Source organism: Kwoniella dendrophila, chromosome 11 (genome assembly GCF_036810415.1).
Source record: "Kwoniella dendrophila CBS 6074 chromosome 11, complete sequence".
NCBI classification, from domain to species: domain Eukaryota; kingdom Fungi; phylum Basidiomycota; class Tremellomycetes; order Tremellales; family Cryptococcaceae; genus Kwoniella; species Kwoniella dendrophila.
The window spans coordinates 1539447-1556710 of NC_089486.1; the positions used below are offsets into that span (position 1 = coordinate 1539447).

Genomic DNA, 17264 nt, shown 5'->3' on the forward strand with positions numbered 1-17264 from the left:
TTTACAACACTTTCCCATCTCATCGTACATCTTCCCTTTGCTGCCTTCTTTACCTATCTTCGCCTGTGGCCTCTCCCCCCAATTCGGACAAATCTGAATCGATGCGGAGGCTGGACGACTTCGACAAAGATGCCGAAAGCTAAATGGTACGCCGTCAGAGTCGGTCGACGCCCAGGTGTATACGCAAATTGGGCAGATGCGCAGAGACAGGTAAGTTCAATCTCCACCATGGTGAAATATCCTCAGTCTGTACACATTGACCCTGTTTATTCATAACTTCTACTCTTCTAGGTCGAAGGTTACCCTGGAGCTGTTCATAGATCGTTTCCGCATGTGAAAGCAGCCGAAGTAGGTGCAAGCTTTCGTTCAAGTTCCAGCATTAGACGCTAATATAAACCTCGCAGGGATGGGTCAAAGCTGGAAAAAGGCAATCCTCAGCAGCTGTGATACCTTCATTGTCGCGTCAATCTTCAAAACAATTAGTAACGGATGAAGACGTTGATGCGGACTTACCGAGTATAGAAATAGCTATAAGGCATAAGATTGAAAAAGCTGAAGTGATCAAAGCTCAAAAACAAGAGATTCACGATAACAATCCAGCAGTATCAGCAGATCCACCTTTATCATCTCAACAACAAGAAATCTTACGTAGAATAATGAACGGTGAAAATTTCTTTTTTACAGGTTCAGCAGGTACAGGAAAATCAGTTCTGTTAAGAGCTATAATAAAAGCTTTTAAGGAAAGGGATGAAGCCGAGGTGATAGGTGATGAAGATGAGTGGAGAAAATATTTGTCAGGTCAGAATCAGAGTAAAAAGAAATCAGAAGTGAAAAGGTGGAAGTTGGGTGTTACCGCTAGTACTGGTATGGCCGGAGTGTGAGTTCTGAACGTCATATAGCTTTTCTACCAATCACAACAATGTCCTCAATCCTGTTACATGCTGATAACAACCAAAATAGCAACATCGGGGGCTCAACTCTGCATTCTTGGGCTGGTATTGGATTAGGTGAATTACCTCCTCAAAAGCTGTTTGAGAATATAATTAAGAATAAAATCACCGCTCAGAGATGGAGGACAACAGGCGCATTGATAATTGATGAGAGTGAGTCTAAATCGTTATATGCGAGATCAGGCGTTACAAAGGTGTAATTTTGACTAACATTTGTCCACCTAGTCTCCATGATCGACGCTACATTATTCGATAAATTAGAATTTATAGGTAGAAAAGTAAGAAAATCTGAAAAACCTTTTGGCGGTTTACAAATCATCTTATCTGGCGATTTCTTTCAATTACCACCTGTCACCAAAGGATCAGTCCACAATTGCTCTTTCGCCTTTGACGCTATGAGCTGGAACAAAGTCATACCCTGGGAAAATATGACATCGTTAACTAGAGTATTTAGACAAAAGGAAGATAGATTTGTTAAAATCTTAGAAAGTATGAGAAGAGGTCAAATAGCTAAAGAAGATATCGCCATGTTAAGAGGACTGGCAAGAACCGTAGAATATCCTGAAGGTATTGAACCGGTCGGATTGTGAGTAAAACATGATTGCGAGTTCAGTCAACGAATTCTTATCTTGTTTCAAATCATCAGATACCCACACAAAGCAGAAGTTGCCGCTATCAATGCTCAACGTCTCAGGGCTCTTGATACCCCCTCGAATATCTTTGCGGCATTTGATGTACCAGGTATCACTTCTCGGGGCTACGCTCTAGACAGTAGTCAAGCTACCGAAAGTCTAAACAAAAATACGATATGGCCGGAAGAGTTGGAGCTGAAGGCGGGAGCTCTAGTGATGTTAGTCACGGTGAGCTCTTTGTATCATATAAGCCTCTGCCGTGATATGATTTCTCTGTACTGATGTTTCTTCCTGACATAGAACATGCAGGTAAGCCTTGTCATCAGCCTGGTGGAGAATCGTTTAGCTAACTTTGGATATCCAGGATGGTATCCTAGTTAATGGTTCAACGGGTAAGAGATCGTATTTCTAACGGAGAACAAACAGAACTTGTTTCCTATGCTGTTCACCTGACTAATCTGTTCATTTATATAGGCACTGTCGTAGACTTCCTGACCATATCAGAAGCTATGGCAAACAATATCCATCCTGTGTCTGGTAATTTTGGGTATGCACCAGACCCAAAGGTTCGCTGGCCTGTGGTAGAATTCATACCTTCCAAATGGGCTAGTGGTCAGGTCGCCAAAAGGGTGGTTGTACCGCAGATGTCGGTAGATGTGTTGAATGCGCAGTGAGTAACTCGATTTCCGGCTGTCATCTTAGTGGTCCACGCAACAATTATGTCAGTATACTCTGAAGATCGTGCTTCAACGGATATCCCGCTAATAATGAATCAATCGTAGAGGCAAACCTGAAGCCACAAGACATCAAATTCCTCTAATTCTAGCCTGGGCATTGACTATACACAAGTCACAGTAAGTCTCCGACGAGAATGCTCCTCAAAAGCCTTCATCGATCTCATAAGCGTATTGTTGATCTCGATTTACCAGGGGTCAAACATTAGAACGTGTGAAGATCGATCTGAACAATATATTTGTGGAAGGTAAGAGAAATTTCAATTATCCTGCTCGATTTGCGAAATGTTAATCTCAAGCCTCATGCGAACAGGTCAAACATACGTTGCTATATCCAGAGCAGTAAGCTTAGATACGTTACAGCTCACGAACTTCTCTGAGCATAAGTGGGTCATTCTGATATAACTGGTGTCTATTGCGCATAATACTAATCCAAAGGTATTCACAACTATCAGGGTGATGGCTCATACGCGAGTGATCGAATGGTCACGACGTCTGGAGCAACAGCAGAAGGAAGATGACGAATGGGATGACCTGTTGGCCAATGCGAATCTGGACTTTTAGGATGAATGTGGTAACAAGTACTTGGATTTTTCCCACCGATGTTAAAGATTCAGCAATTTGTAATGATCGATACCACGCACTACCATATACCGTCGACTGTGCTCACACCGCTTCTACAATCATATCACCTTTGTTATGTATTAATGACCATACCAGATGCATATACCTCTTAATCACCCTATTAATCTTGATCACGACTTTGCAATTTCCTCTTCTTACTAGCTTCAACCATTTGTTTTCTTTTTTGACCCTTTTCTTTTGCTACATCTCTACCACCACCACCGATAGATTTTCTCTTTATTGGTGCTTTGGCTAGATTTTTCTTCTGATTCTTAGTTGGTTTTTTCAAATCCAACATATATTCTGGAACGAAACAACCGCTTGATCTTAAAACGTTTGCAATTGTTCTTAAGTAAACACCATCTTCGATATTGAAGAACGTTATAGCTTTTCCTGGTCTACCTGCTCTACCTGTTCTACCGATTCTATGTATATATGATTGAACTGTTTGTGGGAAATCTGACAAGAAGGTATATCAGTTTCGCCGATAGCATGTTCGTAAGAAGCATAGTTGTGTTTACTCACCATAATTGACAACGACTTTGACACCTCTAAAATCCATACCTCTAGCTAAAACTTCAGTGACGACTAACATCCATACATGACCTAATCTAAAGTTTTTAATAGCTTCATCTCTTTTAGATTTACCTCTTCCACCATGAACAACATCAACTTTTATACCTTCCAAGATCAATGTTTTATACAATTCATCGGCTCTTTCGATTGATTGTACGAAAATTAATGATGGATATGGTAATGAACCACTTGATACTAAATTACGCAATGCTAATAATTTACCTGATTCTGACCCGGTATAAAGCAATGATTGATCTACCGTCGTTACTGCGGAGTCTCTATAGATTGTTGAAAGGTCAGCGTTAATGCATTGAAATGGGAGATTATGTAGTCGATTTAATCCTCTTAAGTTGGAGCTTATACTCACTTGACACCAACGACTACTCTAACACCTTCGTCTTTTAACCATTTCTTAGCAATCTTTTCTACGCCAGAAGGCATAGTAGCTGATAAGAAGCACTTCTGTACATCTGGATGGGTACAAGCGACAAGAATAGGTTCAACTTGAGGTAAGAAATCAGGTGAGAGCAGTCGATCAGATTCATCGAAGATGATATATCGGGTTCTATTGAACTAATGATCAGTATCGCTTCTTATGAGTCTGAGACCAGCTGTAGAGACAGATAGGATAAAAAATCAAAGTCTTAACCACTTACACAGCAAGTGAAATCTTGCTCGACTCCAGTAAATGATGCAATCTTTCCGGTGTAGCGATAAGTATATCTAAACCTAGTCCAGTAGGATTTCCAGATTTGGGTTTGGCGAATTCATCTACACTTCCAGTAGATTCCGCATCACTGTCTTCTTCTTCCTCTTCATCATCCATCTCCGCATTCTTCTCATCAGTAGCTATGTTACTCCCAGGTGAACTGTCGCAGACTGCTTTCTCAGTAGCTTTAGTTAATACCAATGTTCGCCAACTTCTGCCCCTAGTTACAGCTTTGACAACACCCAGAATTTGAATTGCTAAATCATGTGTTGGTACCACTATTACCGACCTAATTCCTTTTCCAGTATCCTTTTCATCATCTATTAATGATCTTGCTGGATCTCTGAGTTTGACTAAAGTAGGTAAAACGTATGATAGAGTTTTACCTGAACCTGTAGGTGCGATACAAATAGTATCTTTTCCTTCCAACAGACAACCTCCTACAGCACACTGTACACCCCATAAACTATGTATATTAGCATTCTTCAGTGCCTTTAACAACGGTTCGCCAGCTTTAGAAGTTAACGCGGACGATTCGTGATTAACTAAAGATGGTAAATTGGTATGTAATGATTTAGGTAATGGTTCTAATCCTGTTAATGTGATTTTCTGTGTTGGTGGTGCCACATGTTTAGAAGATGAAGATGAAGAGGAGGATGAAGATGCATCGGAGTCTGTATCCGATTCCTCTTCAACAGTGGGTTTGGGTTGAGTAGATGTGTGATCACCGAAGAAATCAAGGGAATGAGGTAGAGATTTTGAATCGTTGGCATCTATCGTTCTTGCGGATGCTTTCCCTTTCCCTTTTCGATCTTTTTTCTAGCAAAGTTGAAGCTTTGCATCAGCAGTCTCATCTGGACCAAGCGGCTAGATATATGAAACACTTACGGTTCCAAAAAGCTCAAAATCATGTTTGAATCGGTTTTTATCGAATTTCGCTCCTCCGGCAGTAAGAAGGTTGAAAGCTGAAGCCATTTTATCAAGATCCGACGGTTTGGGCTATATCACCTAAAGTATATGTGTATTGGTGCCAGATAGCCAGATATCTGCTAGTAACTCTTGATAACGATCTATCGACGATGTTGGTTGTCACAACTAAATTTTTGATAAATATGAAAGAACGGAAAAACAACAAAACAACAACATTCAAGTAAAATTTCTAGGAAAAAGATTATCGTCAAGTGGAGGTCAGATGGGAGGTATATTCGGATTACAAATTAATCGTAATTGAGATTACAAGACATTACGATTTATTAGAGAAATGTTGTAATGCTTGATTAGGATTATATTTTGCCGTAATCGACCACATGAAACACCTTCATGCTTAAATCACTATCTTTTTATTGATATTTCTCATTTATTCATGTCCATCATTTCGAGGTGTTTAGACTTTGTAAGATAGACAATCCCATCTGATGTGTATACAAAGCACCTCGTCGGTCACAGCATCAAGCAAGATCCCATCAACACAGCTAGTCACATACTAAAATCACTAGCACCGTTTCACCTTCAGCCCGCAGTCAAACCCAAACAAGTCACAAATGCAACTTTCAATATAGTCGAGACACTCTTAGGCGGTTTATCTTTATTTGTGTACAACTCAAAATATCAGATATACAATAGAGGGCGGTCTCTTCACATCTGTCATTTCAGCTGCTGTAGTCGTCTGCCGCCTTGAACAATTCCCCCTCAACCGAAATGTTCACCCTTCCAGCTTCCCGGCGGCCCCATATCTTTTTGGCCATCTTAGCAGTAATAGCGCTAACATTGTTTATACACACCACATACCATCCTCAACTTCCTTCATTCGAATCAACATACTCTGGAGTGGACAAAACCACACAAAAGACGTATGAAGGCTTGGAAGCTGATGATCTTGGTGTTCGAGGGAGAGTGGAAAGGATGAGGAGTTATTGCGAGAGAGAAGATCCATTCGAGAAGGAGTATGGTAGGACAAACATAAGGATGACAAGAGCTTATGAGGGTAAGTAACCCTCCTTCCGATCAGCTCCTTAGCATGATTGATAGATCTCACACCGAAGTAGCCAAGCGATAGCTAATCCAAACTAACTTTCACCTTCATTGACCAGGTTCTCATCACCGCATAAGACAATTCTTGCATAAAGCTTTAAGAGGTGAACACTTGACAGCATCAGTCATCGGAGGTAGTAGTGAGTCCAAGGTGGAAATTCAGCAAGCGCCAAATTAATTGCTAAGACTATCTTTGCCTCCCCATCAGTAACGAAAGGCCATCAAGTTTGGGTAAACGAAATATGGTTTCATAAGTTCTGGGAATGGTTAAATGAGTTTGTTGGGGAAGATGTTGGAGTGACTCAGGTGAACGGTGCTGCTCCTGGTATGTCATCAACGGAATCTAAGATGGAATGCGCAATACTGACCAAAGGGTGTCCATAGCCACCGGCTCAGACTACTTCTCCTTCTGCTTTCCGCTGCACATACCGACAGACTCCGATATCGTCTTTGTTGAATTAGCTGTAAATGATGAAGGTATACCTGAACATGTAGAGAATATGGAAAATCTACTGCGAGGATTGCTGGAACTACCAAGCAAACCGGCAGTAGTACTGGTAGAAGCCATGGCGTTCAGTAATGGTGGCATGGGTGGTGGTGGTGGAAGAATGCATTTGTCAGTAGAGTTGGTCGTTATTGCCCTAATTTGCGTTGACCATAATCTGTAGACCCGTTGCTCAATATTTCGATGTCCCAGTAATCAACCAACGGCATCCTATAGCTAGTCATTTTGGTAGATATCCTCAATTAGTTCGACCATATTTCTCGCAAGAGTGGGTAAAATGATTTCCAGATTTGGTATTTAGCTGACCTTCTTTTACAGTTGGTGGGGTAACCCAGATATGCGACACATCAATGCTCGAGGACATTACGATCTAGGAATGCTAGCTGCAAGTCTCATCCAAGATGTGTCCTGCGCTATGTTTGCGGAACCCGATTTCCATGTACCCACTAAACCCATTGAAGATGACGAATACAATGCATTATTAACAATACTTGGTAACAATGAAGATGAAAACCCCATTACAGCGGAAGAAGCAGCTTCTCATGATGAAGCTAGGGCTCTGATGCAGGTTGCTTGGCCCGAACAAAGTAAATCATGGAGGAAATCTGTACCGGAAGGGGAAGAAGGAGTAGGCGAATTGATGCCCGGAATGTGGAATACACCTGCAGAACTTGGTATAGTACCTAGAATGAGAGTTTTAGATGGTTGGAATCCCGACACATCAAGCGTGGTGCCTCTATTCAAGCCTATATGTTTATCGACAAGAGCAACTGAGGCTAAATTCAATTTGACACCTTCATATAACGACGGAGAATGGGAATATTGGGTACATCCGGAACATTTAGATAAACCATACTGGGTGGCTAGAAAACCTGGTGCTGTAGTTTCATTCGAATTATCGACAAATGTTGGTATAGTCAAAATGTATAGATTACAGAGTAAGACATTCGGTCTAGGTACGGTTGAATGTTGGGCAAATGAAGATAAGCACAAGTCGGTAAAGATTGCTGGTTGGTGGGATAACGGGGATGCGTAAGTGGAAAATCCAGTTGGTCGACACCTCCAAGGACGTAGAGCTGACTGCAACTTATAATGGAAATAGCAACATCGGACGTTTCGCAACTATTCGAACTGATTTACCGAAAGGAAGGCATACAATAACTTGTGAATTGTTAGAAGAGACCTCTGATCCAGAAGGCGGACACGAGTTCAGATTGATTTCAATGATGAGGTGAGTTGTCCATGGCGCAATGACATATGACCAAACTGAACCATGCATTCTCGCTATAGTGTGTGATCGAATGTATTGGTCTTGATACATCGGATGTCAATTATAACATAGAATCGGAATGTCCATCAAGCGGGATGTAGGAATTAAAAACCCAATTTGTATATATGTATTCGTGTGTCAAAAGTATCGTATCAAACGAGCGCCGTTAAAAAGTACCATAGAGTTATCATATACCTACATAATTGATACCACGTACACAACAAGGATGTAGTTAGACAACGATTCCCGAAAATCTCAGTCAAGGTTAGAACCAAGGCATCACCTCTTCTCGGAGGAAAGCGGCCCACCTTCCTCTAAGTAAGCGATTCTTTGACAAATTCATTTCGCTTGACAGCTCGTGTACAGTAAACTTTATGTCTATTAAGGGATGTAGACGGACAACAGCTCAAATGCTACGATTTCGTTCCCTATGCCGGCGGCAAGTATCGAATATTTTATTCCATTTCGAAATTTCTTCGGACATGAGGTCGGATAATTAGATTTCAAGGCTTTTTTCGTCATCATCAATCCCTGTAAAAACAAATTGACGTCACAAGTACAGGGTATTCAATCTATTTTTGACTTTCACTTGAAAATTTCTCTTGTTGTTTCCTTCACTTATCTGCCTTATCGTGCGGGCTTTGTGATTTGAACCCAGAAGCGAAGTACAGTAGCTTTAGTGCTAGTTTCGTATACATGTGGTGACATATTTTATCCATAAACGCCTTCGTAGGTTTTCATCCTGTTCGACTGGATTTTACATCGCAAAAGGCTTGACTACCCATGGAGCAGTACGTGAATGGTTGAATTTCATGATGAAGGGGAAACGCACTAAACTACGGGTACATCAGAAATGAATTTCGGAGACCCAACGTAGAATGGCGATGAGGTATGAGGTTGAACATGAATAAAAAAGGTATGACATGATTCGGTTTGAATTAGAATCCCTGGTGTGCAATCCCGATAATCGTTACTATCAAGCATACAAAAAGAAATATATACATCATTGATGACGAATGGTAAATACATCTTTTCTCTTCTGTTCAAACTTTTCTATAATCTTTTCATATCTCATACAGACTTATGATAACACATAGTAAGGTATTCCTAACAGAATGTCCGAACAAACGAGTCCTCATTTGACTTCAGCTCGTTCGTCTTCTGAAACGGCTGTTCCACCATCAAGCAACAACCATCATCACCATCATCATGGCAAACGATTTAACGAGAAAGAAGCTGCTGAAGAATTCCAGAAACGATCAACCGATCCTAATGGATATATACCACCAAAAGGAAATGGAGCGGCAGTAGCACATGTAGAAGGATACAAGAGACAAGAGTTGAAAAGGGGAAATACGAAAGAGGGTAAACATATTTTATTAGAAGAAGAAGCACCTGAAGCGTTAGGTTACGCGTGGCCCACCAGTAAAAAATGGTTGACCCTATCAGTCATCTTCATCGTTCAATGTTCAATGAATTTCAACGCATCAGTTTACGCAAATGGTGTAGACTTCTTACAGGAGAAATTTGGTATTTCAGCTCAAGGTGCAAGAGTTGGTCAATGTGTTTTCTTGATTTGTTATGCTTTCGGATGTGAATTATGGGCACCTTGGTCGGAAGAATTAGGTAGATGGTGGATTTTACAATCTAGTTTGTTCTTGGTCAATAGTGAGTAGTCACTATTTCACAGATTCCTAGCTGAAGCTTACTGAAAGATCTCCACTTCAACCAGTCTGGCAGATCCTCGCTGCTTTGGCACCCAACTACGGCACTGTCGTCGTTGCAAGGGTATTAGGCGGTTTCTCATCAGCAGGTGGATCAGTCACTTTAGGAATGGTAGCGGATTTGTACCAACCTCACGAACAACAATGGGCAGTAGCCTTCATCGTCTTCTCTTCTGTAGGCGGAAGTGTTATCGGCCCCATAGTGGGTCCATTCATCCAGGCGCATCTCAGTTGGGAGTGGATCTGTTGGACTCAGTTGATATTTGGTGGATTCGTTCAAATTTTACACTTCTTTTTCGTCAAAGAAACTAGAACTACAGTATTATTAGATAGACATGCTAAGAAACTTAGAGAATCTGGTCAAGCGAATGTGTATGGTCCAAATGAATTAAGAACTTTTAGAGAGAGATTCACCTTGAAAGAAATTTTACATACCTGGATTAGACCATTTGAGATGTTTGTCAGAGAACCCATCGTACTTTGTTGCTCGTTATTATCAGGTTTCTCAGATGCTCTTATTTTCACTTTCTTGGAGGCATTCGGTCCAGTGTGAGTACAACCTCTATGCCTAGAGAGTCAACTGCTGACGTATAGTGGTTTTCTAGATTCAAACAATGGAACTTCTCGACCGAGCAAATGGCTCTTACCTTTGTTCCGTAAGTCCAAACCCTATATCTACATCTCCATGATTCCACTGACAGTGACAATTATACAGAATTGCAATCGGTTATTTCATCGCATACGCCCTCTACATTCCACCTCTCATGTCACAACGAAAAGCTCTTGCAAGAGATCCTCAAGGTACACCACCAGAAATTAGACTTAAACCTTTGATCTTCCGTAAGTGGTCTCAGACAAAATCTTCACCGCATGACTCACCCACTAACGCGACCCATCTTACTAGTCGCCCCCCTTGAATGTATCGGTCTTTTCGGATTCGCTTGGACTTCTCTTGGTCCCCCTCACACACATTGGATTGCTCCTATGATCTTCTCAGCTTTAGTCGGTATCGCCAACTTTGCAATCTACATGTCAACCATCGATTAGTAAGTGGGATATCGCTTTTGGAGGTGTTGTACTGATTGCCCCGTTAGCATGATAGCGGCATATGGTCCATACTCAGCATCTGCGACAGGTGGTAATGGTTTCGCGAGAGATTTCCTAGCTGGTATTGCCGCCATGTACTCTACTCCATGTAAGTCAGTCTCAGCTATTGATCTCAACTGAATGCTGACAAGAATACCAATATGTAGTCTACTCTAACGTCGGTGGAGAATCATATCGATACCATCTCGAATGGCCATCCACGATTTTAGCTATCATAGCAGGATTCGTCACCATCCCCATCTTCGTCTTCTACTATAAAGGTGCTTATTTCCGTGAAAGATCGAAATTCGCCATGACCTTAGCTGGAGAGAGACAAGAAAGAAACGTACATCGATTAGAGAAGAGTGATAACATGCCTGGAGGTGGAGTTCCCGCTTAGATGGTAGATTGTGTTACGCTACATGTGATTATACATTATAATATCCTGAATACCAATATGGATATTGCGATCTTGAATCTTATAATATCAGCTTGAACAGAATTGTAGAGAAAAGTGTATGCGTTAGCCTTGTCCGCCTATAAGCTTATAGCTTATTGATGTGAGACTGCACTGTCCGCATGATGTGCGTGACTCAAGACGAATTCATGCTGCAGTATTAAAACCTGAAATTATACAAACTATAACATCTTATATCTGCTTACTATGAGTTGAATTTTTCCAGTTCAAGGGCTGGCTGAAGTAGATATGAGCTTAGGGATTTTTTTTAGTACCAATCTCGGTGGCAATATTGGAGAGCGTGAGGGTTTGCTGGGTGTTATGGTGGTTGAATGATTTATGGGAGAAAAGAATGTTGAACATGTCATTTGGACATTGATGATATTTGATTGTCAAGGACATTGAATTTAGACTGTGATCCGTCATGTAAGCTATTGCTATGATCGAAGATAATGCTCAAGCGATTCATTATCTGGTTCTGTTGTATCCCATAGTCAGAGGTGAGGTGTATTCATTGTTGATTGATTCAATAAGGTGATGTTATTTTTGTTGGCGTATGGGATGATTGGAGGGTTTCGAATCTTGAAGGAAATTCTTCCGATAACAGAGTGTTCTCATCTGTTTCATTGCTCAGTAGCCTAATCTTGTCACCAAGTATACCACTATACCACCGCAGGAGAAAAGTGTACCTTTCAGTAGATCAGAAGTGAAACTTTTGAAGGAAGGGAAGAGAATTTAGCAGATGTCTGACGGATTTGAAAATTTTGTCCCGACACACTTTGTATCACTGCACATTGACGATGGATCTGTCCCCACACCCATGCAGCTACAGCATGCACCCGACCATCATCCCCAGACCGATGGATACAATTGGGACATGGCCATTCTTGATCACGCGAAGCACCCCCCAAATCCTCCATCGCTTCGGAGAACCTGAAATATCCGTCAGCTCTGTTTGTATCGCTTTCAGGTGATTGATACTGACAGATTGGATCCACTCCTCGTTTCACGACCTTCAATGCCCGGGATATCATTTATATTGAAGATATCCTTATCCCAGGAGCAGACCAAATCAGTTTCACAATCTACCAGATCACAATTTACTAGACGAGGGATCAGCAAATTCGTCAAATATGTAGTAGTTTAATTGAACTTACTGAAGCATCGAAAGTCGCTTTTCTAATCGATGCGATTCGAGCTTCAAAGTAATCTGGTGGGTATTCAATTCTATGAAACGCCAAGAGTGCTGATGGGAATATGCCAGCTACCACTTTCATCACCTTGTCAAATATCTTCTTCAATCTAAACCATTCAGGTTTTTCAGCTTTATAAGAGAATTTAACCAACATCATTTGGAACCTATCGAAAAGGTAGGCTGCTGCTATGAGGCCATATACATCGGGATATGATGAAATGGTTGCTGCGGCAGCGAGGATTTCGATTATTTTAATGATTTTTTGGATAAAGACATACGATTTCGGAAGTACTTTCTGTGAGAAAGCAGAATACCACCGTAAGAAGACCAGTGTGTCTGCCAGTAAATCAGAAGTGAAACTGTTAAAACATAGGAAAAAGAATTCAGCGAATATTTGGAGGGATTTGACGATTTCACTCGACTCACTTAGTGTCACTGCACATCGTTTGTCTTTTCTTCATTTTGGCTTGTTTCGCCAAAACCTCTTTCAAATGACCAATCTTTGCGCGATTGGTCATCTCCGCCAAAGCCTCCTCAAGTTCTTCTAACACCTCTTCTTTCACTACTTCTAAATCATGAGAAGGTTTGTACTCCTCATGAGCGTGATTCTTATCCACTTGCTTTTCTTTCTTGTTTGCTTCCTTTTTATCTTTCATATCAGATGCTTTTGTAAGCATTGCTGATATGTATCCCGTCTTAGCTGTACCTAAGAAAGAATCTACAGCTTTATCATTATATTTCTTCTTGATCTGAATATTTTGAGGATTATATTCTAAATCAAGAAGACCGCTTGATTCGAGTCTTTTGATTGTTTCTGGAATTAAGGGATCTTCCTCTAAATATAAGAAAGAAAAGGTTCTGGAAGTAGTGAGGTGCACATCTTGATCGTTGGAACGATAAGTGGCGTTTCTATAGTCATATATCAGCGAGTAATCTTGGCGCATCGTAATTCGCAGACTCACCCCAAAATGCCTATACTAGATTTATCCATGGAGCGAGTTCTGAGGACATCAAGGTAGTCGAGTAGCAGCTGTGAAGTGAATCTGATACTATCTCCTTTGTTTTCTGCTAAGGCTACCTTGCCTTTCTTGAGAATGGTTTCTCTCCATTCTATTACTCTAGAGTTATACCCTGCATCTTTGAAGAACCAATCTGTTCCCTCTTCTTATTCTTTCACGTATGCTGAAGCCTCATAAAAATACTCTTTAAGAAGGCCTTTGAGGGTGTAGTCGACGGAATCAGGTGTTGAACAGGTTGTGAACAGATCTTTGTCTGTGTTAGGTACCAAAGTAGACAATGTAATGTCACTTTCCTCTTGATACTATATTTGTAGGAATATGAGCTCGCGGTTTGCGATATCTGCTGCAAGATCAACTCACGAATAAGGCTTTATCCTCAAATGTGCTATCCACTCCCTTTTTATAGGGACTCCAGTACCGATGAGCTCTCCGCCAGACTTCTCCAAGTGTAAGCATTGGCTGTTCGGGTTCGGGTACCAAAATCTTGCTTGAAACGACTGATAGCTGACAGCACCATGACGTCTGCAGCTTCACATGCATTGGAGAGCGATACAATAAGCTCCCATGGTTGGTCGCTTAACCTTCCTGCGCCTATTTCAGGAAGGTATGTTTGCTGTATCTCCGAGGTTGTTGTTTTGATTTTAGAGGAAGGCTGAAGAGGTGTTTTAGAGGATGTAGCCGAGTTTAGAGTTTTGTATAGGGCGGCGAGGACTGTCTGAAATTTTCATTAATCAATTTGAAACAATGACTAAGCGAAAGAGCTAGGGTAGCAAAGTAGAAAGCGATGTACGCCTGTGGTACCCGAAAGAGAGAAAGAATGGAATGGTGAAGAAAGATAAAATGAGGAAGGAGAAGAGGAAGAAGAAGAAGATTATAACGAATGAAGAGAGAATGTTGATAGAGGAACGATTCGCTGGAGCGTGGGAATTGTCTCGATGGTTAATTCTACTGAAAAGTTGACTGGACTTGACGTGTACACAACATTATGATCGCACATGACATCTTTTGATGGTTAGTGAGGAGGAAGATCAAAACGATGGGAATGATGGAAACGATGTCTCAAAGGAGCTCCCTCTCTCCCCCCCTTTGCCCCAAGATGTTTATTTCTGCAGCTGTTGCCAGGCGTTGTTATTATATCGAGTATCATTGATATTGATATAAATGAATGATAAGGACCATGATAAAAAAGAGGATAGATTATCACACAAGAGATGAACTTTAAATACAGAACAACATCAACTTTCTTTGATTGCTTTTGATCTTGGAGCAATCGCAATAAAGTTTATCAAATCAGTCACGATCAAACCAGTCAACTTACCTCTGCGTGCATATCATCTTCAGCCGACTCTTCTTTTTCTTCTTCTGTCAATACATAGTATACAAACGCCACATATTGATCGACCCTGCTGAACCATGTTGCCATCTTTTCAACTTATACACGATTCATGTTTTAGGCGGTGGTATTTCACCTTCAGTACCTAATTATTTCCGTTTCCATGGCGCTGACGTTGCGCTGACGTTGGTCTTTAACCTTCTTCCTCGACAAAGTCGAGAAAAGTTGGTAAATGAGATATAGGTTCTTTGAGTTCTACCGATGAGTTGGAGAGATTAAAGGACTGACAATATTCACAATAAAGATAGAGAAGTTTATGTGCTGATGAAATAAAAGCTCGGCTGCAGGAATATCGATTGCTTGTTGGTAAGTGAGAGCGTCGAACTGTGCTTACGAAAAAGGAGAAGCCAGATTCTGCTTCTTTGTTCGTTTATTCTAAACACATTTTCCTCGTCCGATGGTCTAAACCCTTAGAGAGATATGGTTGAGCCTCGCAAATATGGTGAGAATGATTGGAGATGGGAATACCTGACCTGGAGTTATTAAATTTCATATTTGGTTGTTACCTAAAAATGCTGAAATTATCGGGTTTGTTAATGACGGAATATTCTTTTAAACTATCAGCCAGCAACCGAGAGGTAAGATGCAGATGGTTGTGTAGTTTGTGACAACGAATATGAGCTATATTTGAGTTCGAACGTGATGCCCTGATGACATTCTGAAGATGAGAGAGAGTTAAGAAGCAAAGGATAGTGTGAAATGTCGGATATAAAGGCAACGTTGATCATTAAGATAGGAAAATTGGTATGCATGAGAAGCTTCACGATTCGAGATAATACTGTAAGGTGTCAGCTATTTGGTGATACCATCTTTATCTCTCTAGCTTGAGGAGTCGAATTGTAATGAAAAAAAAATCACTTACCGGTAGAAATCCCATTTACCTGTACCTCCGATTCCCAAGAAAAATCAAAACGACCTTGAAAACAACACGCTCCGGCTTCTACCAAATTAAATTAAGTTATTAAGGTCCTAAAGTAGCTAGAAAAAAGTTATATCTTGAATAACTTGAATCCCGGAATTGTACAAGCCAAAAAGGTGTCTCAAAGCTGGATGATATAGGTGAATTATGGCGTCTAGCAGAAATATGTCGCTTACTCGTGAAGGAGGATCCGTAGACAGCTAAGATTATAGGCTAAAGTAGCTAAAGATGGGAGCTATTAAATGAAAGAGGTTATATTGATATAACTTGAGAATTGTATTTACTGCAATTAAGTTTCGCTCACTCTTATTCCGCGATTTAACCAAAATATTCAGAAATTTTAATCTTTGCCCACGCATCTTCTACAGGTCCGCAATTTTCAGTGATTAAAACGTATAGTCTAAGCTTACTAAAAATATTTTTAGATCCAGGCTAGCTAAAGTTGTTGTAGAGTAGATAGGGAAAAGGGTATATGGGTAATATCGAATAAATGGTGATATCGAAATACTTCGTTTCTAATTCAGCAAAAGAACACAGGTTGTGGAAATATGGATAGAATGGGAGCTGGCGATGTACTGTATCAGAAATAAATTTATTAGCACAGAGACAAGCGTATAACTTTTTGGAATTGAGTGGAGAATAGGAGATCAACCATATAAAGTGATAATCAAACACTCACAATTGTTTTTTTCTCCGTCACCACTAGGTCTACAGCTAATTTTCCTATAAAGTTAATTCTAGAGAGTCTAAATCTACCTATAGGAACTGTTTCTAACCGAATTTACTGTGTTTTTAAATTAAATTGGTAAATAACCATATTTTTCTACGCCTATCATCCGAATTTAAACGTAACTTTCGATTGCCTGATCCGATTTCTCTTTTTCTTGAAGTTTATAAACCTTATGGTGCTGATGAGTGTATGGCAAGTGACACATGGGTTGTAATATAAGTTTATAAGCCAAAATGTAGTTTTTTGACCAAATAAATACCCGCTAAGTGGTATCAGATCACCAAAACTGATATCAGTCGGGTTTCCATGATTCAATTTCGGTTCTATTTGTTGCTACAAGTTGAGTCAACACTGTGTTATCTGTGTTATCTTAAAAGGGTTAGGGGGTTAGGGGGTTAGGGGGTTAGGGGGTTAGGGGGTTAGGGGGTTAGGGGGTTAGGGGGTTAGGGGGTTAGGGGGTTAGGGGGTTAGGGGGTTAGGGGGTTAGGGGGTTAGGGGGTTAGGGGGTTAGGGGGTTAGGGGGTTAGGGGGTTAGGGGGTTAGGGGGTTAGGGGGTTAGGGGGTTAGGGGGTTAGGGGGTTAGGGGGTTAGGGGGTTAGGGGGTTAGGGGGTTAGGGGGTTAGGGGGTTAGGGGGTTAGGGGGTTAGGGGGTTAGGGGGTTAGGGGGTTAGGGGGTTAGGGGGTAGGGGGTTAGGGGGTTTAGGGGGTTA

General features: G+C 41.0%; 5 protein-coding genes across 5 annotated transcripts; 3 read left to right on the top strand and 2 right to left on the bottom strand.

Moving 5' to 3' along the window:
• Positions 1 to 129: 129 nt before the first annotated feature.
• On the top strand, positions 130 to 2880 carry L201_008131 (uncharacterized protein; the record flags this gene model as incomplete). Its single annotated transcript, XM_066223828.1, has 13 exons — positions 130 to 210; positions 292 to 348; positions 405 to 877; positions 961 to 1103; positions 1176 to 1536; positions 1597 to 1810; positions 1883 to 1891; positions 1947 to 1974; positions 2057 to 2252; positions 2365 to 2436; positions 2512 to 2564; positions 2630 to 2702; positions 2772 to 2880. The coding sequence occupies 13 exons, from the start codon at positions 130 to 132 to the stop codon at positions 2878 to 2880; spliced, it is 1869 nt and encodes a 622-aa protein (XP_066079925.1).
• A 181-nt stretch (positions 2881 to 3061) lies between these two features.
• On the bottom strand, positions 3062 to 5200 carry L201_008132 (ATP-dependent RNA helicase ROK1; the record flags this gene model as incomplete). Its single annotated transcript, XM_066223829.1, has 5 exons — positions 3062 to 3399; positions 3466 to 3794; positions 3884 to 4081; positions 4173 to 5044; positions 5114 to 5200. 5 exons carry the CDS (start codon positions 5198 to 5200, stop codon positions 3062 to 3064), a joined length of 1824 nt encoding a protein of 607 aa, XP_066079926.1.
• A 723-nt stretch (positions 5201 to 5923) lies between these two features.
• On the top strand, positions 5924 to 7996 carry L201_008133 (uncharacterized protein; the record flags this gene model as incomplete). Its single annotated transcript, XM_066223830.1, has 7 exons — positions 5924 to 6209; positions 6316 to 6396; positions 6465 to 6581; positions 6641 to 6872; positions 6925 to 7029; positions 7080 to 7793; positions 7864 to 7996. The coding sequence occupies 7 exons, from the start codon at positions 5924 to 5926 to the stop codon at positions 7994 to 7996; spliced, it is 1668 nt and encodes a 555-aa protein (XP_066079927.1).
• Positions 7997 to 9146: 1150 nt separating this feature from the next.
• L201_008134 (uncharacterized protein) lies at positions 9147 to 11241 on the top strand (the record flags this gene model as incomplete). The annotated part of the gene is made up of 7 exons (XM_066223831.1): positions 9147 to 9699; positions 9764 to 10304; positions 10361 to 10411; positions 10471 to 10595; positions 10660 to 10801; positions 10850 to 10950; positions 11009 to 11241. The coding sequence occupies 7 exons, from the start codon at positions 9147 to 9149 to the stop codon at positions 11239 to 11241; spliced, it is 1746 nt and encodes a 581-aa protein (XP_066079928.1).
• Positions 11242 to 12425: 1184 nt separating this feature from the next.
• On the bottom strand, positions 12426 to 13484 carry L201_008135 (uncharacterized protein; the record flags this gene model as incomplete). Its single annotated transcript, XM_066223832.1, has 3 exons — positions 12426 to 12852; positions 12920 to 13402; positions 13456 to 13484. 3 exons carry the CDS (start codon positions 13482 to 13484, stop codon positions 12426 to 12428), a joined length of 939 nt encoding a protein of 312 aa, XP_066079929.1.
• Between the last annotated feature and the right edge of the window lie 3780 nt (positions 13485 to 17264).